This window comes from Neofelis nebulosa, chromosome 8, assembly GCF_028018385.1.
Source record: "Neofelis nebulosa isolate mNeoNeb1 chromosome 8, mNeoNeb1.pri, whole genome shotgun sequence".
Classification (NCBI taxonomy): Eukaryota; Metazoa; Chordata; class Mammalia; order Carnivora; family Felidae; genus Neofelis; species Neofelis nebulosa.
Genome location: NC_080789.1, coordinates 10,829,208 through 10,855,403, shown reverse-complemented (window position 1 = coordinate 10,855,403; position 26,196 = coordinate 10,829,208). Strand labels below are relative to the sequence as shown.

Below are 26,196 nucleotides of genomic sequence, written 5' to 3'. Positions count from 1 at the left end.
GCTCTGGGATGAGTCAGGAACGAAATCTGACCCTCCCCGTGGGCAAGCAGGGGCCTGAGAGGTGGTTATCAGCCTGATCGGGGGGTGGGGACAAGTCGGGAGCGTGGAGAGGGGGCCCCGGGGCCAGGGAGGCAAGCAAGCAAAAGGCCACCAGCTTGTATGACAAACCGTTTAATGTTACGTCATGTGCAGCTTCTCGGAACTCAACGAGCCGTACATTCTGGTGACGGAGCAGCGGCCCTCCTCCCCACCCGTGCCCCTGAGAGGTGAGTCACCGCAGGGAGCTGGCGCTGTGAGAACACGGTCCTCGGTGTGCTCCCCAGGAACACAGGAGTGTCGGTGCCCAAGTGTCACGGGGTGGGGTGGGGCATTTACACGGGAGAGAACCACAGACACACGTGTGACGGGAAGACGCGAGGGGCACGGAGGGCCGGGGACACCGCGGCGCCCACATGTGGAAGTACACAGCAGAAAGGCGAGAGGGGCGGGGGGCCGGCGGCGGGTGGGGGCACGCGGGACGAGCTCGGGGCTCCTTGAGCAGAACTGGCTGAGAACCCAGGAGTCCTCAGGTGCCTGCCGTTGAGAACCTGGGCGTGTAAACCTGTGCGAAGGAGTGAGAGCTCGGAAGCTCCGGGTGAGCGATAGGCTGAGGACGCGGGCCCGCGCGTGGGGCCCGCGAGTGGAATCGCGGGGACACGGGGGCACTCGGGAGGCCCAGAGCAGCGAGTATGGGGGGGGGGGGGCTCCGCCTTGAGGGCTCCCACAGATCCACTCGGGTGAGAGCCCACGTGCGAGGGTCCGAGGGTCTAGGAGGGCTCGGGATGGGCCGGGGCCCCAGCTCCACCGCGGACACCGGGGTCCCCGCCGCCGACGGCTTCTGAAGCGGGCCAGGAGGCAGCAGGCGTCCGGAGGGGCCCCTCAGGCCTCGCTGCTCCCACCGATGCTGCTGCCGCTGCCCTGCTCCACCCACACGAGGCGGGCCTGCTCCTGCAGGATGCGGCCGCGCACCACCTTGGCTAGCTCCTCCGAGTGGCCCCACGCGTGGGCCGGCACCCGCACCCAGGAGCAGGGCAGCTCCCAGAGCGCCTGCTCCGAGCTGCGGCACTGCCGAAGCAGCTCCGAGTCCCGGGTGCCTGGCCGGCCCAGCAGACCCCTGCCGGCAGAGGGGACAGGCGGCGGTCAGAGGAGGGGACAGACACCGAGGCGGACGGAGGCGGAGAGACAGGGACCTCCTCAAGGAGGAGGAAACGCTGGCCTCACCCTCCCTCACCTGACGTCCCGGACGTTCTTCTCCGTCACCTCCACGTGGATGACAATGGGGTAGATCTCGTGCTGGACCAGCTCCCGCACGCCCCGTGCGCCCAGCTCCAACAGGCAGTGCTTCTTTTCAGGACACGGAGGCGACATTTCACTCTCAGCCCAGAGACGCTGACCTCCCTGCCCCCACTAGGCCCTCCAGGCACAGCCCCCTACAGGGCCCCGTGTCCCCCACCAGAAGGGCCCTGGCAACGAGGAAAGTACCCCAGGGGAAGGTGGGAGACCTGGGGACACAAGTCACGTGCCCGCTCTGGACCTCAGCCTCGCCATCGACGGGATGGAGCGGACCCCACCGGCGCTCCCATGTCTGACAGCCCCCAGCCGGCCCCCAAGGTAGCAGCGAGTCTGGGATGGGACGGACAGGTGAGGTGTACCAGCCCAACACCTCAAAGGGGACCCGCGTTCCACCGCCCCGGCCCCCCCATCCGCAGGGGAGGAGACAGGCCCGTGGAAGGGACGGGACTCGCCCAGCGGCTCTGCAAGAGAGCGGCTCTGCAAGAGAGCGGCTCAGGCCCACACTCAGACCAGCTCTCTACCCCAGAGGAGCAGCTCCCCGCCGCCCCAGCACCTACCTTCCCGACAGACTCCTGGATGGTGCGGATCCTGCTGCCCAGCCCAGGGGCGGCAGGCTGGGCCTTGGGGGCTCCCGGTGCTGAGGACGAGCACTGTTCCTCCCCAGAGAGGCTTTCTGCAGAGCGGCGAGAGGCAGGGGTGAAGGGCCCCGTGGGCCCGGCCTCCCGTGGGTGCCGCCCGGCCCTCCCCTCCCCGGGCACCCAGGCTCACCCGCCGGGCACACTTGGAAGTCCAGCCGGGAGCTGGGCAGGTCTAGCAGGTTGCGGATGAGCCGGGGTGCCAGGCACTCAGGCAAGAGCACCACAGGCCGCAGGGCGGACACCAGCAGCGGCCGCACCAGGCTGTAGGGTTTGAGGCTCCGCTCTGGCTCTACGGCAGGGCGGGGGGCAGAGTAGGTGAGGGTGCAGGCAGGGCCCCAGCTCCTCCGTCCTAGGGTGGCCAGCCCCTCCAGCCTCAAAACCCCATCCGCTCTTCTCAAGTCCCCCCCTTTTTTTCCCCTAAGACCTGCTGCTGTTCCTTTGTGCACATGCACGCATGTACACACAGACACACACACACACACACACACACACACACACACACACACACACAGCAGCCCCCTGCAGGAGCTTTGCCCCCAATCCCCCGCCCACCTCACCTTTGCCCAACCCCAATTCCAGGTCCTTCGCCTCTCAACAGCCAGAGAGAGGCTTTAAACCTACAGTCAGATCCCGTAAGTCCCCTGCTTTCAACGTGCCAGTGACCTCCCGCGACCCTCAGGAAAGAGGGCACATCTCCCACATGGGTGACCCAGCCCTGCCAGAGCCTAGAGGGGCAGCGAGTCACGTGCCCCAGCACACGGACCGACTGCCTCCAACCACAGGGCCTCTGCATGACTCGGGGAGGCCAGAGCCCCAGCCCGGCAGCTCTTGGCCCAGTTAGACCCCACGCTCCCCTCAGAGCCCAGGTTGCACCTTCCCTGGTCCCCAGACGTGCAGGGCCTCTGGCGTGCGCTCCAAGGCACCCAGCTCTCCTCTATTACACGTGTCACACTTCAAAATCATGTTTACGGGTACGATGATCTGACTGGCGGGCAGCTGCCTCCCCCTGACCGCCCCCCCGGGGCCATATGCTCCAAGGGGAGGTACCACTGTGTCCCCTGGACCAAGCACACTCTGTGACAGACCTGGCGTCTGGCTCGCACTTGCTGTACCCGGCGTTCTGCACGCGCGTCACACACAGCCATACCTCTGTGCCTTTGCACCGCTGCGCCTTGTGCCGGGAACGAACTCCTCTTCATCCCCGAAAACCCCACCTCAGGCAACTTCCCTTCCGGGAAGTCTTCCCTCACCACCGTCTTCTTGCCCCTCGGAACTGCCGACTCCCTCCTCCGGGCTCTGCCAACCCCTCTCCCCGATCTGACCCAAGGCCTCCCCCCTACTGCCTTCCAGACACCGGCTCGGGGATCTTGCTGGCACCGGCCGGCACACACACGTGAGAAACACCACTACAACTGCTCCGCCAGACAAGAACAGACCCGGGCTCACGCGAGCCCCGGGGTCCTACACCCCCACGGTCACACTCGCACACCGGTGCCTCCCCCCAACTGGCTCCCTCAACCCCGGTGGCCCGTCTCCCACCAGGGGGAGCCCATGTCTCAGGCCCCAGACGCCCTGCTCCCCACCGGAAGCCCTTCAATGGGCTCTTGCAGGCAGAATGGACCGCCAGGGCCAAAGGACACCCAGACGTGCACCCTCCCAGACACCAGCACGGGACGCGCCTCTGCAGCTGTGTGCTCACCTGAGCAGGGTTCCATCAGCAGCTGCTCCGGACAATCTCCGGCAGAACCTCCCACGTGCTTGGGCTTCACCAGCCGGAGTTGGTCCAGGGCTCGCTTCTTCAGCTGGCAGGGGAGAGGGGGGCACGGAGAGAGGAGCACCTGAGGGCCCAGCCTCCATCCCACCCTCAGCGGGGAGGAGATGAATGGGACCCCCCCCAACCCCGGCAGAGGGGGCCCGGCTGCCCCCTGGGTCAGCCCGAGAGGTCCCCTCCCCACCAGGCCTTCTGCCCCCACCCGGCCCAGCACAGCCCCCCTCTCCCCAGGCAGCTGAGGGTAACCATCCCTATGGGCCCAGGGAAGCAAGCCTGTGGGAGCCAGTTAGAGCTAGAGGGGCCTCAGGTCTACAGACGGGGAACTGAGGCCCAGAGACCAGAGCGACCTAATGTCGCCTGAGAGGCAACCTTTGGAACCTCTTCCAATGAATTAGCAACGTGACCCCGGGTACGAAAAAAAAAAAAAAAAAAAACAGCACCGACAAATGACAGCACCGATGACACCAGCGGCCAGCAGGGAACGTGACAGACACTGAGCCCCAGATGTCACGAACTCACTGAAGCCTTCTACCCACGAGGCAGGCAACGTAACTTCCCCAGTTTTACAGATGAGGAAACAGAGCCTCAAGGGAGGGTCAGGTGCTTGTCCAAGGTGGCGCGGTGGGCTGGCTGGCTCGTGGCAGAGCTGGGATTCCACCCCAGGCAGTCTGGCTCCAGAGCCCAAGTTCTCAGACCCTCTGGCCTTCTGAGTGATTTCACTTCTCTGAGCCTCACTTTGCCCGTGTGTAGGGCGGCCGGGGGAGGCTCACCCGGCCCAGCCCCTACCCAGGGATTGGAAAAGGGTGTATGACTGCCATTCTGTCAAGTGCTGGCCGTGGCCAGGCCTGCTCCTGAGCTGCCTCGTTTAATCCTCTCAACTACCCTGGACAGTGAGCCCTGCCGTTGTCCTGTCTGCTGGGCATGTAGGAGATGATCAACCGTGTCCGGGTGAAGGAGCGAGGTGGGAGCCTCCCTCCTCTCCTCCCCCAGGGCTGTCAGACAACGGAACCTGGCCTCTCCCCCTTTGGACCCCACCCTTGGCAGGCCCTCTCCCCGGACCCTTGCCAGCCCGCCCAGCATTGCTTACGTTACTTCGGGGCCCTCGGTGCCGGCTGGAGAGCAGCCCTTTCTCCTGAACTTCTAGGAGCTGCTGGGCTCTGCGGGGTAGGGATGGGGGTGGGATGGGGTCACATGGTGCATTTGTAGGGAGAAAGGGAGCCCCTCACCTCCTCTCCTCCAGCCCCCTTATCCTGTCCCAGAGGATAGTGAGGGACTGCAGGGGGAGGGGAAAAGCCTCCTATCCTGGTCCCGGCTCCCTGCGGGACCCGCCCCCAGACTCCCGGTTCTGCGTCACCTCTGGTAATTGGGCACAGTGCCCCGGTCCAGGTCCCGCAGCGTAAGGGGGTCAACCCGTGTGCAGAACCACTCCTGCCGCCGCTTGTATGCCGGGTCCACCAGCCGCAGGATCTCCTGGGCTTTCACACACAGGGCATGAGGGTCTGCACGCTCGGGCAGGGTGAGGTTGGCTCGAATATAGAAGGGCTCAGTGCTCAGCCCCTTTGTCCAGGCATCTAGGGCCTCGTGGAAGGACTGACAGGCTGGATGTGGGCAGGGCGGGGGCAGGAGGGAGGGCAAGAGGATTAAGTAAGTCAGGGATCGGCCTCGGGCCCCATCACGCCCCTTTCAAGGCCTGAGCTGCCAGAACCCTACCTCCCCCCTCTTAAAGTGAGAGTCTGAGGCCCAGAGAGGACAGGGACCTGCCCGAGGCTACCAAGCCCACTAGGAACAGAACCAGGCCTTGAACCCGGGTCTCTGGACTCCTGTCATGGTAAGCTCCTTATGGAGGAGACAAAGGACAGCCAGCAAGGGCGAACAGTGGGCGAGGGAAGGGCACTGCTGACAGCCAGGCTGCAGCCAGGCCTCAGTTGTCCCACCTGCATCACAGGCTGGACAAGCCCTCCTGTGGGCTCTCAGCTCTGACCTTCTGGGACCCGGGAGTCCCCAGTCCCTCGGCCCTCGGCCAGACTTACCCTTGAAGTCCATCAGGAAGGGGAGTGTGGACGCCTGGCTCCAGAGCAAGGTTCTCTGCTGGGCCTCACCTTCCAGGCCTGCCCCCTCCAGGCCACCAGCCTCTGCCCTTGGCTGGGAAAGAAACCCAGGCAGGCAGGGAAGGAAGGAAGTGAGCTTCCCAGGCCACCGCAGCCCTGGGGCTGAAGGGAGACTGGGGTGGTGGTGACATATCCCGGTAATTCAGATACCCCACCTCACAAGGCACCTAGCCAATCAGATCCTTCCCCCATCAACAGGCGTCGTCCTCCCCCAGGGTGTCTGTTCTTTTCCGTGCTTAAGGGTGGGGATCCGTCCAGCCCCTGCCCAGTCAGATTTAATTTACTGCTGGCTGAGGCAGGCCAACCTGGGTAACATCTCTGAGCCGGCCTCTGCTCTGGGTCAACCCCCAGAAACTCTGCCCAGTGACCTAGATCCGCCAATCAGAGGGCATCCAGCCCCAGCTAATGTACTGGCTCCACCCCCAACTCAGAGGGACGGGGGTCTCACCTCTCTCGGCTCCCCCCTGGCAGACCCTGGTCCAGAGAGCACCCTCCGCACCACGGCCCCAGACCAGCTGTCCCCAAGGAATGACAGGCCGTCTGGTCCCTTGTCCTGGGGCTCAGGCCCCCCCGGGGGGCTCCGGCAAGACACTCGGATGGCCAGAGACCTGGGAAGAGAGAAGGGAACCAGGAGTTAGAGTTCAGTCAGTATTTCGACTCAGTGCGACATTCCCAGGAGAACCACAGCAATTCCCCAACCGAGCCATGACTCTCACCAGCCCTCCCCCAACTCACCCCAGGGCCATTGCACCCGCTGGGCCTGCTGCCCGGAATGTCCTTCCCCCTCTCTTCTGCCTGGCAGATTCTGCTCATCCTTCAAAGCTCAGTTCCAAAGCAACCTCTCCCTCCCCGACCCCCGCGCGAGGTTGAGGCGAAGCTTCCTGCGGGATCGCACCCTCTGCGCTTGCCCAGAAAGAACACCCTCAGGACCAGCCCACCATCGTGCTCAGCTCTGGGTCCCCAGCCCCAAACACAGCGTCCGGCACATGGCAGACGACAAGTAAAAGCTCGTTATGCTCACAGTTTAGCGGGGGAGGTCACCGTTAGGACACAACACAGACCAGAGATGGCTACAGGCGGCCGTGGGAGCACCGAGGGGAGCGGCTTCCCAGAGGAAGAGGCAGCGGGGCTACCCGGCGGTGACGAATAGAGGCGCTTCAGGAATAGACAGAGAGGAAGGTGGTGCTCCAGGCTGAAGGGCTGGCAGGGGCAGAGGTGTGGAGGACAGAATACAGGACGTGCGGAAGGATTTAACAACAACAGTGATAACAGCGGCAGCAAATGCTTACCGAGTGCTCCCCGTGTGCCAGAAACCATGCTAAGCGCTTTGCCCTAATTAGCTAATTGAACATCATGGGAAACAGCTCCCAGAAAAGGCAAGCTGGAGCCAGCCTGTGGAGGGCACACAAGGAAGGCGTCTGGCCTTCCTCTTGTGGGCAGTGGAAACCACTGACAGTTAAGACAAAGAGTCACCCAGATCCCCATCGTGGCGGCGTTCTTCCTGTCCCTGGATGAGAACCTGTGAGGCCCTGCGGCCGGCGCAGACACAGCCGCCTGAAATTCCCTTCTGTGAGCCCCCCTGGCCGGAGGATTAGGGAAGAGGGGAGGCCAGAGTCCGCAGGGGAGCAGCCCAAGCGTCCCCCACCATCGCCCGCCTCCCCACCCACCCTGGCAACTGCTGCCCACGCAGCCACACTGCCCCCTGCTGTCCGCCCAGGGTGGGCAAGGCTATAAGGACTTTAACACCGTCTGCGCGCATGTGGAGGGGGGGAATCTTTGGCCCCAGGAGTCTTTCTCGGCTTCCACCCTCTCAGTCAAAACAAACAGCCACGCCCACGGGGCTGTGACCGGACACGGGTGCCAGCCTACCTTCGTAGGCTCCCCCGGCCCTGGGAATGTCCAGGCTGAGTTGATGGGCCAGGGCAGAGATGGGAGGCCCGAAGCTGGGTCTGGCCATGCTGCCCCCTGGCTGGAGAAACACAGTCCCACTCCAGACCCCAGCCTTAACTGTGCCCTAGATGTGGACGAGTGAGCTGGCCGCTTGATTCTGTCACCACATCCATAAAGCCAGGACGATGAGGACACTGGCTCCCACCGTGGGTGTGAGGGTCGGACCAACATAAAGATGATGCAGGGGAGGTGGAGACCAGAGGCCTCCAGGAAACCTCCAACTGCAGGCCTGGCCCCTAAGAGGGTTGTGAAATTCACAAGGTCACGGCCAACGCAGTGTTTTATCGGAACAGAACAGAAAACGCACACCAGCCTCCCCTCGAGTAAACCCAACTATCGTCTCGTGACCCTTTTGTTCCGGGCACGTGTCCTGGGTTTCTGTCAGGTGGGGTACGGTCAGGGGACTCTGAGAAAAGTGGCACGTGCAGGGACTCCGGGGCCAGACGGCCTGGCTGCTTAGCCTGTGGTCCTCAAGAGCCCCATCGGCCTCCGCCTCCCTCATCGTACGTACGACTCAGGGAATTAAGCGTGGGACGCTCTTAGAACGGTGCCACGTTAACTAGGTGCCCGAGAGAGGTTACACAGCTACTGTTACCAGGGGTGACTCAGAAAAGTCACCTCTCCGTGGCCGGCAGTTCCCCCACCTGTTTCAAAGCCACAGACAACCGAGCATCAGGGGTCCCCCAGGAGGCAGCCCAGCAGGCAGCCTGCACTCAGCCCTTCCTGGTACCAGCTGATCGGCCCCCTGCCCCCTATCCCCTGCCTTGGCACACCAGCCCCACCCCCAGCTCCGCCATTCACCCCAAGTTTTCAGGCTCTCCCTGCCAACCTGGCTCAGGCACCGCCTCCTTCAGGACACCCTTGCCCACCTTCCTGAGGGACCCAATGACTTCTCTGGGCCTCCAGAGTGCCCCTGGGGAAGGGGGGAGAGTCCGCCTGGCAGCTCCCAGGTCCATTTGGGGCCAGGTCCAGTCGGGTCCCTCTCAGCACCAGGCCTCAGCAGACAAGTGGATGAGGGAAGAGAGAGGAACACAAGGTCGGGGAGGGGGGGCAGTCCAATCTCTGGACTCCTGGGTCTCTAGCAACACAGTCTGACTGACCGGGGGGCAGGCCCTGCCAGGGAGGCTCACACTGACCCTCCCCTAGTGACCCTCACCCAGCACTCGCCCCTGAGCGCCCCACTTGCATTCCCTGGCCCTTCCTCACTATCTCTCCCACCTGTCCGTCTGTCCGTCCAGCCTTCAGCCTGCCCCAGCAACCCCTGCCCTGCCCCAAGGCCCTAGGAGCCCAGAAGGGCAGGGGAGGCCGGACCGCTGCAAAGGCCCAGCGCACGGTGAGGTCGCACCATGACCGGGAGCTGAAAGCAGCTTAACCAGAAGGAAGGTCCATCGGAATCCCCAACTCCACCGCCCAGTGGCCTTGGGACAAATTCCCGACTCTCCCTGGGCCTCCTTCTGGTCATCTGTATCATGAGGCTAAAAACACCAGCCTTGCCGGGCTACTCGGGGAACCTGAGCAACAGCAGCGATAAAAACAGCAAAGGGCTAACACTACCGCTCACTCTGAGCCGGGCACTGTTCAAAACACCCTAAGGGGGACACCGGAAGCCCGTGACAACCCCATTTTACAGAGCAGGAAACCGAGGCCCTGGGGAATTTAGTGACTTGCCCCAAGCCCCTCTGTAGCAAGTGACAGGGCTCCAGTGTCTTGTTCTCTCCCACTGTGCTCTGTGCGGGGACACTGCCCCAGGACGCACGCAGGCACCACCCCACGCACCAGCCAGGCTCTCCCTACCCCCCCCCCCCCACCGCATCTGTCCACATCTTGCTGTCTCAGTCCCCCGTCCCTGCCCCCACCCCAGTGTGTGTCCTCCCTTCAGCTCCCTCCTCCCCAGGAACTGCAGAGGTGGCCCCATGATCACATGGAGTGGGGGGCAGGGACTGGGCCAGAACCTCCTGCTCCGGTGCCCCCTGGACAGCAGCCAGGACCCCTGCTGCAGGCTGAACCGAGCTGGAGGAAGGGCCAAGGCAGGCAGGAAGGGAGGCGCCTCCACCCCTTCCCCTAGAAGCACGTCCTGCACAGGGAGAAACAATGTCGTGCTGGCCCCGCTGCCGGAGGGCTAGAGTGGGGGCAGGGGCCTGGACCTGGGCCTGGTCAAGCTGCTTCAGGCCCCTGGTCCTGCTCTGCCCCTATTTCTCGGGTGATCTGCCCTCTGTAACCAGCACCCCCGCGTTGCGGCTGTTGACATTCAGTGCTCCCCAGGCCCCTTCCCCAAACGCAAACCTGCTGAGGTCACTGTGGGTCTTAGCCCTGGCACTTTCCAGCCGTGTGACCTCAGGCAAGTCGTTCAACCTCTCTGAGCCTCAGCTTTCTCCTCTATAAAACAGGGATATAATCATAACACCCGCCTCCCAGGACGGAGAGAACGCTGTGAGGCAGCCAGCAGCCGGCCTCGCGTTTAGTAACAGCCACATCTTGCTATGTTTCCCAGCGGGCACAAGCCGAAGTCCACACTCTCCCGCCTGACTCACACGGCCAGCCTGACTCATGAAGCCTGCCCTGGCCCCCTCCCCCTCCGGCTCCAGTCACCGCCAAGCTCCGGGCCATCCCTGGACAGCCTCTGCCCTCTGCTCTTCCCCACTCACCCAGCTGCCCTCCCTATCTGGAGTTCGAAGTGCACATTCTCGACTCATCTATCGCCCGCCCTCCTGGGACTCATCCGCGAGCCCGACCGGGGAGGTCACTCGACAACCAACACTGACAGAACCGCAACGCATGCTGGGCCCGTCTGCTTCACGACTCCTGTCACGGGCTTGTGGCCAGCCCGGCGGCGGCGGGGCTCCCACCCCACCCATAGCGCGAAGCCTTGCCGGGAGGCTCGGTCCTGCTGGGGGCTCAGCGCCGGGAGGACGGCAAGCAGAGGGGGGTACGAGTAACGACTACCGTTTACTGAGCACCTACTTAACAGCTGGCAAAGCAGGGTGCTTTACTGACACGAGTCCTGAACCCCCAAACACCCCCACGCAGAAGAGATCACTGACCACCTTCAGCAGATGAGGAAATACGGAGGCGCCGAGAGGGGAAGTGACCAGCCCGTCACCCAGACGATAAGCAGCAGTGACAGGATTTGAATCCCAGGTGTCTACAAGCCCGAATATTCTACGGGTGCCTGAGGCTAAAGCTGAGCTACTGATCCCTCCCACCCCCTCGCCCTGCTCCAGGGGTCTGACGCCACGCCCACCCAGCCCTGCCTGGCCCAGCCGCAGTACCTGTTGAGGAGATCCAGGCCACAGCCTCTGGCCAGGAGGCCATCCGACTTCCCAAAAGGCCACACGCTATCAGAGGACGAGGACGAGGAGAGACCAGGAGACCAGGGCTTAAGCGTCACACTCCCTGGGTGGGGAGAAAGGAGGAGGTTCCGGGGCTCCAGACCAAGCAACCAGGGCAAGCCGGGGCCCGTGAGAAGGGGGCGAGGTGCTCGAGCCCAGGGCCTTCCCAGGACCTTGGCAGGTTTGACACCCCAGGAACACACTGCACCCACTGGGCTCGGGGCTGGGCCGGGGCCAAGGCGACCCTTCGGTTCCCTGGGAGGGGTTGGAGGGAGGGCCGGGACTGAGGAGCCGGTACAGTGAAGCCAGGCCCAGGAGAGAGGAGCAGGCCGGGGCAACGGGTGAGTGGCGTGGCCCAACTCCCCAGGGGCCTCCGGGGCACAGCCGCCCCGCCCGGTCAGGGCACAGGGTGGGGGGCCTCAGGAAGGGGGGGCGCAGGCAAGGGCAGAGCAGGCAGCACAGACCTCAAGTGGGCTAAAAAGACACCCCGGCAATGAGCCCTCCCCACGGAGTCCCTGAGGGCCGTTACCTGTGATGTCCGACATACTGCTGAAGGACCTGGGGGGAGGAGGGCAGGGGAGGCAGGAGCTGAGGCACAGGGGGCATTCTGCCCCCATCCCTCCTCCCCTGCCGCCTGGCCACCAAGAGGTCCTGCCGCCCCCAAGCACAGGTAGGCTACAGCCAAGGCAGGGGTCCCAGGCACTGGGCGCTCGGGCCAACCAGCTCCCCTAAACTCACAGGGCGAGAAGCTAACGGTCCGACCTCTGCCCCACGCCCCTCCCCCTAGAATGCCCTGGCCTGTCCCTGAACGCCACCCCCTCCTGGAAGCCTCCCTAGACTTCTCACCCCTCATCTCACCTCTTTCTGCCTCTGTCATTCGTGGCTCCCACGTCTGCTCCCATACCAGACTGTGACTTCATCACCCCCCCCCCCCCCGCCCCCGACCTGGGTCATGGCCATGACTCTGCGGACCCGGGTCCCCGGAGCCCCGGCCATTTAAAGGCGGTAAGGGGAGTCCGATGCTGGTGCTGGCGCTAGCGATTCAGGGACGTGGCTGTTTTCAGAAACGGCAACAGCATCTCCCTGAGCCTCTACTGCTGTCTCCCCATCCTGCTTACCTCTTAGGGGGTGCGGGGTCCTCCTCACGCTGCCGGCGGAGGATGGAACCGGCGCTCGGGGGAAAGGGCAGGATGGAGAGCCGATTGATCTCCTTCTCGCTATCTGTGGCCTCCTCCTGCCAACGCCACGACAGGGCCTGGGTCACCTCCGATCCGCCTCCCCCACCTCAACGCACCTACTTTGTGCCCGTTCCCCAGATGACAAGTAGGGCCCGGGGTGGAGGCGTGGGCTCTGCACGAGTACAGTGGGGATCCCGTGGCTCCTGGCACCCAGGCCTAGCGCGGAGCTGGCTCTGGGCGAGCTTAAGTAGGGGACTTGGCCTTCATGGGCCTCGGTGTCCTCACATGAGAAATGGGACTGCCGGCGAACTGGAAAGCACCCACAGGTCGGTAATGACATTACACGAATGCTCTCAGCATCCGCACCCCACCCCCGACACGCTCAGGGAGGGCAGGTGTCTTACCGAGGTGTGGGGCTCAGATCCCCCCGTGGCGGCTGCTTCCCCAGCTGCTTCCGGGCCTCCCAGCAGCGGGGGGAACTCGCTGAGGCTCCAGGTACTGCTCAGGTTGGAGCACAGGGAATGGGAAGAGGCACAAGCCTGGCAACAGAAGGGGGAGGGAGGAGGTGAGCGGTGCAGGGCAAGGGCCAGCACCGGGGACCCGGCAGAGAATGAGACGACTGGATCCCTGCTCTCATGGAGCTCACAGCCCAGCAGAGACCGACCGTAAACACACAGGCAGATTAAGGAAATAACCCCAAACTGCCAAGAGACCAGGGAAGGAAGGTGCCTAGTGTGCGGAAGGCACTCCCAAGGGCCCACCCAGCCTGGGGGCATCAGAGCGCTCTCCAGAGAAAGTGTGGTTTGAGCTGAGGACTCAACGATAAGTAGGTGTTAAGCAGATAAAGTTGGGGAGGATGGTCTAGGCAGCTGGAATGGTATGTGCAAAGGCCCTGAGGCAGGACTGTGACACAGTCCAGGAATTAAAAGACAGTGACCCAGAGAACAAGGCTAGAGGTAGGAAAGGGCCCAGCCTTCAGGCCTCCAGGGCCTGATAAGGGGTCTGGTCTTTACCTAAGAGCAAAAAAGCCACTGAGGATCTTAAAATGTGACAAATGACAGATTCATGCTTCCTTTGTTCTATTCCTCCAGGCTCCATGCATCAAATGCTTGGCCAAGGGATCATCTTCAAGCAAACCCAAGAGAGGAAAAGGCAGAGCTCCTAACAGAGGTCCAAGGACTCCTATCTGGTTGACAAGGGGTGCTGGCTGGCTGTATGAACTCGGGCAAGCCCCTGACACTCTCTGACTATACAGTGAGGGAACTGAACTAGCTGGTCTCTGAGCGGCCTTTGGGCCTCATGCAGCCGGGCTTCTCCAAGAATATCCAAAAGCAAACTTGAAACCATTCTTTTTTCTTTTCTTTTCTTTTTTTTTTTTTTTTAACTTCAAACTATCCCTAGTGCCCCAGGAGCAACCCCAGAAACCCGGAGACCCTTTCCTGTCCCCTGACGCACCGACCCACACCCACCCCAGTTGAAAGTTCCACCAGGCCTGCATATTCTCCGTCCTGCCCGAGAGCTCCCTCCAAGACCGGCATGCTCTTGACCCAGGGCGAGGGCTCCAGCCAGGACCCACACATTGCCTCCTGGAACCTGCATCTTCCCAAGCCCAGCTGAGGGATCCCAGGGGGTCCCACCCCCCAGACTGAGGTCTCCCACCAGGTCCTGCTTGTTCCCAGCCCCGGCCAAGAGCTCCTGCCAGGATCCCAGCATTCCCACCGGAACTCTCGTGCTCCTGCCCCCTGCTCACCTTGAGGCAGGAGCCCCCCTGGACCCGCTGCAGCTGCGCCTCCAGCAGGGCCTTGGCACCCTCCAGGCTGGTAAGCGCGGTCAGCAGCTCGTCGCGCTCGGCCTCCAGGCCCCGCACCTGCTTGCGGTACTGGTCCTTCTCGATGAGGCTCTGTGAGTACTGCAGCTGGATCCGGTCACGGCTCTGGATGGCCTGGGGAGAGCGGCCAGAGAGGGAGGGTGCAGGGGCCGCCCTGACCCAACCGTCCTGCCCTCTCGGGCAGGGGCGGCACAAGACCAGTCGCTAACGTTTATCAAGCACTTCCTGGGCGCCGGCCCTGTGCTAAGTATCAGGCCACCCGCTCAATCTTTGCACCAGCTTTCCACGGTGGAGATTCTCTTTGTCCTCATTTTACAGACAGCCCGGCCAGCGGGCACAGAGCTGGGATCCAGAGTCAGGTCCAGGCTCTTACTGTTTCCCAAGAGCAACGGAAGCCTCTTCTGGGAAACGTCCTGTGTGCCTCAGCCTTTACTCACAGCATCCCAGCTCCCGGGGGAACCAGGGTTCAAACCCAGCCCACTCCACCCAAAGCGCTTTTCCCCACCAGGAAGACCAGGGTCCCTGGGAGCTGGGCCATGGCCGGGACCTGCCACCCAATGTCTCAAAAGGAGCGGGAGCCAGAGATGGTGCAGATTCCTGGGTCCCCCCCCCCCCCACCTCCGGACCACCTGGGTCACCTGCACCTTCACCCGACCCAGCAGGGGGCCCCGAGGCCCATTCTAACACGTAGACTTCCACTCCTCTAGTAGGATTCGAACTTGGTGCAAGGGCAGCGCCTCCCGCCCTTCCCCCCCGCGCAGGGAGCCCCGTACAAGGAGGGCTGGTGACCTGGAGGAAATAGCTCACCCTGTGGCCTCAGGAGGTGAAGGCCATGGCACCCAGGGCCCGCGAGCCACAACTTCGGTGAATTTCCTTCACCGGCAAATATTAGCAAGCACCGCCCTGTGTAGGCCTTGCCCTCGACGTGAAGGGAACAAGGGCTCCGGAGGCGATGGGTGCCGGGACCCCCTCTCCTCGACCAGGAGCTGGGGTGAGGCAGGTGTGTTGGGGGGGTGCGGGGGGGGGGGGGGGGGGAAGGTTGGCCTGAGTGCTTCCGGTACCTCGGCCCACTCGCCCCGCCTAAACCAATCAGCGCTCCGGGCCGGGCGGAAGTCTCCGGCTACGGTTCTGGCCCCGCCCACTCCCCCTGTCTCCCCGGTGGGAGAAGCAGTGGCCACCCTCACCTGGTCGCGCTCCTTCTCCACCTCCTCCAGCTGGGCCAGGACAGTGGCCATGCGGTGCTTGTACAGATCACAGTCCTTCTGCAGCGCGCGGTGCTTCAGCCTCAGGTCCTCCATCTCCTGCAAGTACTGCGGGGCCGGGAGGGGGCAGGGCGGGGCGTGCCCGGCTCAGACCACAGGCCTGGGGCCCCCCCGGGGCAAGCTCACCAGCAGGTGCCCGGCAGGTCCAGGGAGAGAGACCTGAGCCTCAGTAACAAGCGCCCCACCTCCCTTGGCTGAGTGGCCTGGGCCACCGACCGACTTCACCACCCCGGGCCTCAGTTGCCCAACCTGTAAAACGGGGGCGACCATAACAATGGTACCTCCCCAGCCAACCTCGGCCTCCCCATTTATCTTTTTTTTTTTTAACGTTTATTTATTTTTGAGATAGATAGAGCGTGAGTCGGGGAGGAGCAGAGAGAGAGAGAGAGAGAATCCGAAGCAGGCTCCAGGCTCTGAGCCATCAGCACAGAGCCTGACGCGGGGCTCGAACCCTCAAACTGTGAGATCATGACCTGAGCCGAAGTCGGATGCTCAACCGACTGAGCCACCGAGGTGCCCCTCGGCCTCCCCATTTAAACTGCAATCTGTCCCCTCCCCCTGCTGCTCTCCTTCATGCACAGCACTTATCACCCTCTGCTACGTGAAGTAACGGACCCCGGATCGTGTGAGCAGAGTGCTGTTGGTCTCCCCTGCTAGGATTTAGCCTCCGCAGGAGCAGAAGCCTTTGTTCTGTTCGCTAACGACCTCAATATTTGAGAACAGACGAGTGCGCCTTTCTTAGCCCGGTAGGCACCTGGCACACAGTAGATGTCAGAGAAGGTGATGCCCACCCTCCCCCCTGCTCTCCCCAGGAGCCGGTCTGTGAGCAAGGAGGAAGCGGGAACCGGGCAGGGACCGGGCAGGGGTAGGGTAGGGCGTGAGGTAGACGCTACCTTGTCCCGCAGCTCCTCGGCCCACTGCAGCTCCCCCTGTACGGCGTGCAGCTTCTGACACAGCTCCTGCCTGCTGTCCTGTGCCTCCCGCCAGTCATGCTCCAGGATGTCCAGGAGGATGCGCTCCGAGCCTGGGGCCCCCAGCCTGCTGGCCTCCTGAGGGTCATAGTTCAGAGGCCGCCTCAACCTCCGGCCCAGGGCCCACCTTGACTGTGGCAGGAGGGAGGGGGACACACAGCCCTCGCCCCCGCCCCCTCAGGCCCGCCCCACTAGCTCTGCCACCGTGGCCACGGGCCTTGACCTCTCTGGACCTCCCTGTCCCAGTCTGTGGAGGAGGTGTGTCCCACAGCCCCGCACCCTCGAGGGAACATCTGGGGTGGAAATGAAGTGAATGAGGACGTGCCTGCCCAAGTTGGCCCGGATCTTATTCCTAAACAAGAACCAGGCCCGCTCGCTCTCGCTCCGGCCCCCCGGCCAGACCGCCCAGGGCAGCAGATGGGTGCCTTTTCCAAAGCCTAGCCCCACCCCTCTGACACTGGTTCCTCACGGGGGCTGAGCCTGGCCCAGGCAGGTGGCCCACGGGCCCGAGATCCAGCCCACAGAGCCACACCCCAGCTGGGCACCCCGACCCTGTGGGAGTCCTGGCTCCCATCCCCCACTTCCTGTGTGGAGCACCGGCCAGGCAATAGGCCAGCTGACTGGCCAGGGGCCACCCAAGCCAGCCCCAGGGCCATCCAGACCTCAGGGGTCTGAATCTTTCCAGGGTCACAGGCTCCTCTACAAATGTGAGGAAAGCTGGGGGCCTCTCCCCAGAAAAACGTTCACACACAAAATCAGGTGCACCGTTTCAGGGAGTTCGGAGACCTTCTGGGGTCACCCATGGGCCCCAGACCAAACACCCAGGGAGGGCCCAGCGCTGAGAGCCCTCCGCTCAGAGCTGGAGACAAGAGGCTAGCCGGGGTTCCGCCTCTGGTTCTAGAATCCTCGTTCTCCAGGTCTCAGGAGGATGGGTGAGCGGCAGGCGGTCTGACCCCCCCCCTCCACTCCCCCTCGCCACCCCTCACACCTGCGGCAGACCCTCCTGGAGCTCCTGGAGCGACGCCGTCAGTCGCTGGTTTTCCGCACGCAGCTCCGAGACCAGGTCCACACCGTCTGGCTCCTTGTCCTTCTCCTTGTCCTCGGACCCGGGGAGCGGCCCCCTGGCCCTCCGCAATAGGGTGCACTCCTCCTCCAGCCGGCTCACCTTGAGCTTGAGCTGATCCACCTGGGGCCCAAGACATGGGTCAGCCCAAGGAGGGACAAGGCCCAGGGAGGGGCCACCGGCAAGGCCATGGGGAGAGGCTCTGCTCTCTTGACTCCTGGTGCCTCTGGGGTTCCCTGAGCAGCTGGGGCTGGGCTGGGCTGTCCCCGGGGAATCTGCTGCCAGGACTTTCGGGTGGGTGTCCTCCATCTGGCTCGTCTGCCCCACAGCTGGGACACAGAGCACAGGCAATTCAGCCCAGTGCCAGCACGACGGAGGAGGAGGGCCACACCAGCAATCGGGGGAGCCGGGGTCCAGGCCCGGCGCTGCCTCTATCCCAGCATGACCTGGGCAAGTCGTGGCCCCTCTCAGTGCCTCAATCTCCTCACCAGTAAGATGGGCCCCTTTGATCTCCCTGTTCCACATCCTACCTCCCAAAGTCACTGTAAAACTCCACAAAGATGGGGCGGGGGGAGGGGGAGGCAGGCAGGGGGTGGGGAGGCACCTGGCTGGCTCAGTTTAAGTCATGATCTTGATTTCAGTTTAGGTCACGATCTCACGGTTCTTGAGTTTGAGCCCCTCATCGTACCCTGCTGACAGCGTGGAGCCTGCTCGGGATTCTCTCTCCCTCTCTCTGCCCCTGCCCCACTGGCACAGCCCCGCGTGTGTCTCTGTGTGTGTGTGGCACACACACGCTCTTCGCTCTCTCTTTCTCTCCCTCTCAAAGTAAACTTAAAACATTCATGGGACGCCTGGGTGGCTCAGTAGGTTAAGCGCCCAACTTCGGCTCAGATCACGATCTCACCGTTGTGGGTTCGAGCCCCGCGTCAGGCTCTGTGCTGACAGCTCAGAACCTGGAGCCTGCTTCAGATTCTGTGTCTCCCTCTCTGCTCTGCCCATGCTCGCGCGCGCTCTCTCTCCCTCTCTCTCTCTCTTAAAAGTAAATACATTTTTAAAAAGTTCAAAAAAAAACCCACTAAAAAAAAAGAATTCAACAAGACGGTAGGTGGGTAGAGGCCTTCAAACCAGCAGAAGCTGCCTCCAGAGCTGCCAGGGGTGTGACAGTGGCTGTCTTCACAGCTTTAAGTAAAATCCTGGAGCCCCAACCTGCCACCAGTTTAGTGTGTGCAGCCAGAAGCCGGCCCAGGGTGGGCGGCAGACGGCCGAGTGGTGGCCCGGCAGAGAGGGCTGCATGGGCAGCCTGCTGGATTATCGGTGCACTTGGCCAGAGCTCCTTTCCACGTGGGGTCTGAGGCGTCTGGACGGTGACAAGAGCAGCAGCAGGTGGCAAGCCGCAAAAGGAAGTCACTGTTGGGGTAAGGGCACCATGACCTCTGGTCCCCTGCGCAGGCGTGTCAACGTCTGGTGCCCCGGGAGTGCCCCGGCCTCGCTTGGAAAATGGCTTGCAGCCCCGCCCCCCCCCTTCCCAAGCGCCAGGCAATGCCACGCCCCCCCCACAGACAGACAGACACACACACACACACACACACACACACACACACACACACCCCATGAGGGTCTGGATGCCGGGTCAAGCAGCTGTACTCCTCCTCCACAAAGGACTCAGAAAGAAATTCATGACTCTCACATTCCTTTCCCCTCACAAAACACGCTTTGTGAACCGCCAGAGAAAGACAGCTAGTTCCAAGGGCCAAGTGTGGTCACACCCTCTCCAGCGAACTGCGGCCACACACCGCGGCCTCCGGCCTGACCCGCGGCCAGCAGGCGCCCCTGATGAGCTCAGAGGACGGGGCCCTGGGGAGTCTCCCCCCCGACCCCCTCCCCGAGCACCAGGAAGCAGGGATACATTTAATCCCGGTGTACAAACTCACTTAGCACAAAATTACAGTGTTCGGTCCTTAAGTTGATGTTGTTCAGAAATAACAGCTCATTAAATTTGCACCTTATAAAACACAGTAGTAAATCCCGGCCGCCACACACCTGCCCCGGGAGGGGGGAGGGAGGGGGAGGCGACCCAAGCGGCCAAGACAGGCACCTTCAGCTGTTCTGTTCGTTTCCACCTGCAACACCTCTGTTAATTCTGGGGCAGAAAAGCTCCAGAAAGTTCAGGCAAATGTACGGTAGCTACGTCTAAAGAAAATCTTATCTGTTCATCGGAATTCAGCCCTGACCCTCTGGCCCCTAAACTAGGGAAAAGCAGTCCCTATCTGGCAAGTGGCAGATTACCTGCCCCCCCCCCCAGGGGGCCAGCCAACGTGCAGATAACACGGACTGAACCTCTTCTCCAACCCTCTACCGCACCCCAGGGGATCCCAGACAGCTGTGCACACACAGGACGTCCCCCCCCCCCCCCGCCCCAGTCGCAGGCACACGTCTGCCACTTCAGGGGACCCAACCCAACGGTGACACAGGCCACGCCCCTCCTGACGCTGCTGGACCGGTGGCCGTCACACTTTTCTCTCTGAGAAGCAGAACTTTCTTCTAGGAAAACCTCACAGCAAACCCCACGTCCATGTCAGAGGAAGCAGACGCAGTGAAGCGTGGGGGGAGCCTAGGCCACCCTCTTCACTCCTCGGATCCTGGGAAATGCTCCAGCCAGCCTCTCTGTGCCTCAGTTTCCTCATCCAGAAACGGGGACAAGAGCGGCGTGCCCCCCACCCTGTCCCAAGAGAGTTAACTGAAAAAGTAAGGGAGTTGGTACAGGGCCAACGCTGAGGACTGAGCCCGGAGACTGGAGGTGCCGAACCACTCCTAGGGCATCCTCGTCCCTGACCTCCCGCCAGGATAAGGCAACCGGGGGCGCCTTGCAAGTGCCAGCCTTTCCTCAATCTGCCGACAGTCAGAGGCCTCAGCTGGCCCATCTCGTGCTAAACACCAAGCAGACCCTCAGACGACCGCCTCCCAGCCACCTCACCTCACACCCTCCCATCGGCCACCTGCACCCTTAAGCGGGCCTGGCTGCCTTTCAACCTGTGGCCTCGATGCCTCCGATCAGGATTCTCTTCCCCAAACGTCCACCCACGAGCATGCATGGCCACGGGCTCTGGTGCAATAAGGCACCGGCACCTCCCACCTGCCACCCTCCGTCCCCGGGTAACCACCACCTGCAGCATCATGGCGACAGCTGAGGCTCACAGATCGGGGGGCTTCAAATCACACAGTCAGAACCCACCCCAGGGAACCTCGTACAGGACTGTTGGGAGAGAGCGAACCGTGTGCTGTTGGCACCTGTTAAAGCCTCCATGAGCACGAACTCAGGAAGTCCTCTGGACAACTCCCTGAAGCAATAAAACACCGGCTTTACCCCCTCCGCTAAGCCCCAGGAAGGAAGTAAGAAAGCGAGGCTTGGTGTCTCAGCCCCCTCACCCGCCGCTCAGGGGGGACTGGTGAGCTCTCACCTGGACGGGAGCCGGCAGCAAGCAGAGCATTAGGGGCCGGAGGCCAGCCCCGGTGCCAGGCGGACCCGTGCAAAGCCGGGCTGTGCCGCTTCCGGGCTTGGTGACCTTGAGCAAGGGCCTCCACGCTCCAAGCCTCAGTGTGTATGTTTCAAAATGAAATCGCGCGCAGCGGGGTCACGTGACGCGACGCGTGTAAACTGCGTGGCGCAGAGCAGCGCTTCATGCCATCAGCGACTGATGACGACACGGGTTGGAACACCAACAGCACCAGGCACTCAATGTGTCTAGAACCCTGGGTCTTCAACTCACGGAACCGTCATTAACCAAGGCTTCTTCACCTCGGCACTTGCCGATATCTGGGGCTAGATAATTCTCGGGTGTGGGGGCCGTCCTGGTTAGCAGCGTCCCGGGGCTCCACGAACACACTCCTCGTCGCGACAACCAAAAACGTTTCCGGACGCAGCCACACGTTTCCAGGGGAGGGCAAAATCACCCCTGGTTGACAGCCACCACCATGACCCAATGAAAGAAGCGCTCGCTACCGACATCCCCGTGACACAGATGAGAAAACGGAGGCACAGGACGGGGGAGGGACCTGCCCCGTTGTCCGACGGCTGGCACACGGTGGCTCGGGGACACACGCTGGGATCCGAGTGCCGTCATTGTTTTGCAAAGGTTGCCCCTTCCCCCCTCTACCCTGCCCACCTCCCCAGGGCCTACCGCCAGCTGCAAGTCACGGCTGCGCAGCACGGCTGAGTTCTTCTCCTCGCTGAGCTGTGCCAGGCGCATGGCGATCATGTAGTTCTCGTCCTTGAGCCGCAGCAGCTCCAGGCTGCCCGCCTCCCAGTCCTCCCGCAGCCGCTGGCAGCGCTCCTGTGCCTGCTGTTGCTCCCGCAGCCGCTGCTCCAGTCCTGCCCGCTCCTCCTCCAGCATCCGACCCCGAGCTTGCAGTTGCTGTTCCCGCTGCAGCTGGCTCTTGCGAGCCTCCCGCAGCCGTCGCACCTCCGTCATCAGGAACTGGGTCAGGCCCTCGGGCCCCTCCTCATCTGCCAGGGACGGGGGAGAGAAAAGTCAGGGCAAGCAGATAAAAATCCAGCGGGATGGCAGCCTGCACAGAAAAACCCAAACCACAAAAACACTAGGTGGAAATTCGGGCATGTAGTTTGCTAATTTTGGAGTGGAGAAGGCCTTCCTAAAGAAGGTACAGAATCTAGACCCTAGAAAAGAGAAATTGGACAAGTCCGTACAAAAGTCTGTTGAAGATCTGAACAGTGAAAGATGTAACAAAGAAGTTAAAAGACAGACAGCAGAACGGGAGAAAGTGTAACAAATATAACAGAGAACTGGGAGCCACGATATATAAAGAGCTCCTACAAATCAATAAGAAAAAGCAAACAAATACATGAGGAACAACTATTAAGAGGCAAGTTCCAAAACAAAATCGGTTCATAAACAAAGGAAAATATGCTCCAACTCACCAGCAATAATAATCATAATGGTGACAGTAACAGCTACTAACATTTAGCTTCATTCTTTGTGCTAAAGAAATTAATTTAGTTAACCGCATGACAACATCATGAGGTAGGTACTGCTATTACATCCACTTTAAAGACAAAAACGCTGGGGCGCCTGGGTGGCTCAGTCGGTTAAGCATCCGACTTCGGCTCAGGTCACGATCTCACACTCCGTGAGTTCGAGCCCCGCGTCGGGCTCTGTGCTGACCGCTCGGAGCCTGGAGCCTGCTTCGGATTCTGCGTCTCCCTCTCTCTGACCCTCCCCTGCTCATGCTCTTTCTCTGTCTCAAAAATAAATAAACATTAAAAAAAATAATAAAATAAAATAAAGACAAAAACACCAAAGCACAGAAAGGTCAAGTCATTTGCCCAAGGTTTACTAACTAGTAAGCTGTGAACTACATGTCTCAATGAAGTACAAGTTTAAAATCGTAAGGTATTATTTCTGACAGATCAGAATTGGCCAGAGTGTTTTTACATGATCCCCAGGATTCGTGACACTAGAGCAAAACGTGCACTCATACACTGGTGGCGGGATGAACATTGATTTAACACTTAAAATACATAGAAGTCTCTGAGAAATTTTCCTTCCCAGATCCTCTCCTCCTGAGACACCCGTTTGCACAAACGTGCACACAGAAAAGACGCTCCCGGGGGCACCCGGGTGGCTCAGTCAGTCAAGCATCCAACTTCGGCTCAGGTCACAATCTGATGGTTTCAGGAGCTCAAGTCCCGTGTCAGGCTCCGTGCACTGACTGCACAGAGCCTGCTTGGGATTCCCTCTCTCTCCCTCTCTCTCCCTCTCTCTCTGACCCTTCCCCACTCGCACGCTCTCTCAAAAAAATAAAAAATAAAAGTATTCAGGCTTTGAGTTCAGACTAAATGGATTTGAATCCCAACTTGGGCAAACTGCTTCAGGTCGCCCCATGCCTCAGTTTCCCCATCTGTTCAACAGGAATAATGAGAGTGCCTCCCGACAGGGATGGAGTAAGGAAACTCTACTAGTGTCTGAGGCACCAGCACCTGTTGTGGACTCACTCACCGAGGATCATGGAGCAGCGCTGGGCAGGTTCCCGGCCCGTGAGCAGCGTGAAGTGCTCGGGGTAATAGAACTCCAAGGCTTCCAGAAAGGCCTCATATCCCCTCTTGCCGCGGCAGCGCAAGATGTCCATCAGGCGCCCTGGGGAGTGGCAGGGGATACCCAGGGGTCAAGGTCAGGACTTTCCCCAGTGCCTAGCCACTTCCTCCCCTTTCCCTCCCCAATGCTCCAGGGCCCACGTTCCCCAGACTTTTTATTTCCCCAGATTTTTGAGTCAGTGACACACACAGGGGCCTGTCTCGACACATCGGTGGGGAGAGCCTGTCTGCCACAGCCAGGAAAGCCAGGACCCTCCCGCCAGGGTACCTGTGCTGCAACAGCTTCCCAACCCCCGGCCTACCCCCACCCCCCCCACCCCCCCACACACACACACAGATACAGGGCCAGCGAACACTCCCTGCCTTTTCAATGGCACAGAGGAGTCCCCTCCCTCCCCAAACGCAAAGTAATACACTGTATTTCTCCCACCCGCCAAGGCCTGAAATGCCACCATTAGACCCTCATCCCTTTGCCAGCTCTGGTTCAAGGACACAACCCTGCGGGAGAGGGCACCCTCACAAAGCTGTGACGGGTCTTGAGCACTTAGGGCAAAATAACTCTCCAAGGAATGCGTGGCACATGGGCAGGAGAGGGCAGAGAGAACCCAAGAGATCAAAGGGCACAAGAAAGATGCCGTGTCCATCCGCTAGGTCCCAGATCTAGACTGCGGCTGACAACCACAATCCAAGTTCCCTGCTCCAGAGTGGGCCCAGGAAGCGGGAGGCAACTGCAAGGCAGACAAAACCCAGATGCCCGTCTGGGCACCAAAGATCCTCTGGGTCGTGATGGTGGTTCAGGCGGAGGCGGGATGGGGGGGGGGGGGGGGGCACCAGAACCCCTGGCCTGCGGCTCCAAGGCTCCGTGCGCCGCGCTCGGAGGACAGTCAGCCCCGGGGGAGAGGCCCGACCCCACGCGCCCCCCGCGGCTCACCGGTGCGGTTGACGCGGCACGGGAAGCGGTAGGTGCTCAGCACCTCCTCCTCGTCCTGCTCGTCGATGACCCGGCACTGGCGCAGATACGGCGTCAGCTTGGCCGGGTTGAGGGCGCGGGTCAGCCGGTGCCGGACGCCCTCGATCCGCTCCCACAGAGCGTCCTCCTCCGCCTCGGACCCCGAGCCGGCCCCGGCCTCGTCCTCCGCCTCGCCAGCCTCGGCCCCGCCCGGCATGGCCGCGTCCTCGGGGTCTGCGGGCCGGAGGCGCGAGGGGGCCGATCAGCAGGGTCGCCCACGGGCCGGGGTGCGCCGGCCGATCCCCGCCTCGGGGGCGTCGCCGGCGCCCGGCCCGCCCGACCCGCGCCCCCGGGACTCACCCCGCACGCCGCAGCCGCCTCGGGCTCCCGGCTCCGCGCTCGGGCGGCGGCTCCGCCGGCGCAGGGGGGCGGCGTCCGCGGCGCCCCGGGCCCCGCCCCCGTCCCCGCGGCCGCCGGGGCTGCCCGGGCCCCCCCACATCGCCGCCCCGGCCCGGGCCCGAGCGTCCGGCCCGCCAGCCACCCGCACGTCCGCCCGCACGCCCTGCCTCCCGGCCCTCCGGCCGCGCGCCTCCCCCCCGCTTCCTGTTTCCCGCCGGCGCTCCCGGCCCCGGCTCGGCGGGGTCCGGGCGGCCCGCCCACACCTGCCCGGCCTCCGGGCGGGGCGGGGGCGGGCGTCGCACGCTCACCACCCCCCCCACCCCCGCCCACGCCGCGACACACCTTCCCCGCGGCGCGCCGCACCGGCCGCCCCTGGCTCGCAGCCCGCATCGCGGCCACGCGGGCCCGCGTCCCGCCCGCACACGGCGGATACTGTCCCGGGGCTCCCACGGCGCCACGGTCCCACCCAGCCTCCACCGCGCACCCGCTCTGTCTGTCCGGACGCCGCGCGCCCAGTCCCAATCCCTGTGTGCTCCGTGGCCATGGGCGTGAAGCGTGGGGCGAGGGCTCGCGGGCCGACAGAACCCCGCCCCCTAGCCCCAGAGCCCTCCCGGGTCTAGAGTGGGGCCACCGAGGCCCTCGGTGCCGGAGCACCGCCTGGGAGCACTCCCTCCTGGTTCCCACCAGGGTCCCTCTCTGACCGCCTCCTGCTCAAGCGGGCAAGGGCTTGCCCTCTTGTACCTCAGTGTCCCCAAAGAGACTGCCAGCTCTGGCACCTTCCCTCAAGCTGCAGGGCAGCCCCTAGGTGGGCACCAAAGGACAGAGGTCAAGGCCGCCTCAGAGATGGGAGTCTGAACTCTCAGGACACCACTGCTAACGCCCGTCCCAGGCATGAAGTCTCATCGAAGAACACGGGGGGCCAGGGGCCCCATGTTTCCCAAAGGGTGTGCTTCCAGAGGCTGGATTCAGAAACTCCTGGGAGTGGTTCTGTGGTCAAAGTCAAGTAAATTTGAGAAACACTGCGGCCATCCTCCCCCCCCCCCCCCCCGCCTTGGGAAACTCATGGTCACTTACCAAGATAAAGTCGATACCCATATCTACTGACACATGTGCCATCATCTCTCCACGAATTAGAAATTGCCCGTGGTGCCTGCTGGGAGGGAAGACCAGGACGGGGCAAATCCCAACCCTGACCCTTCGGGGAAGTCATCATCCCGGGCGGGACTGAGAAGCGGAGGTAATAAACCAGTAAATAAAAGAATTTTTGTAAAGTGTTTGGCACGAAGCTGGCACTCAGTGGCAACAAGAG

At 62.4% G+C, this 26,196-nt stretch overlaps 1 protein-coding gene across 3 annotated transcripts; it reads right to left on the bottom strand.

The window, feature by feature from the left end:
* Window positions 1-201: 201 nt before the first annotated feature.
* On the bottom strand, window positions 202-25,373 carry CARD10 (caspase recruitment domain family member 10). Of its 3 annotated transcripts, none has more exons than XM_058741356.1 (21): window positions 24,849-25,372; window positions 24,471-24,722; window positions 23,445-23,582; window positions 21,609-21,934; window positions 17,356-17,553; window positions 16,290-16,445; window positions 15,319-15,444; window positions 14,057-14,248; window positions 12,711-12,845; window positions 12,247-12,362; window positions 11,658-11,716; window positions 11,069-11,192; window positions 6,298-6,457; window positions 5,772-5,883; window positions 5,096-5,339; window positions 4,829-4,898; window positions 3,670-3,772; window positions 2,101-2,259; window positions 1,890-2,005; window positions 1,271-1,383; window positions 202-1,153 (listed from the first exon to the last, which is right to left on the bottom strand). In XM_058741356.1, exons 1-21 carry the CDS (start codon window positions 24,985-24,987, stop codon window positions 919-921), a joined length of 3,273 nt encoding a protein of 1,090 aa, XP_058597339.1. In that variant the 5' UTR covers window positions 24,988-25,372; the 3' UTR covers window positions 202-918. The 3 variants fall into 3 exon arrangements, with proteins under 3 accessions (XP_058597339.1, XP_058597340.1, XP_058597341.1); XM_058741357.1 differs by having other exon boundaries at window positions 11,658-11,686; XM_058741358.1 differs by lacking the exon at window positions 202-1,153 and adding an exon at window positions 1,522-1,662 and having other exon boundaries at window positions 24,849-25,373.
* Window positions 25,374-26,196: the final 823 nt, after the last annotated feature.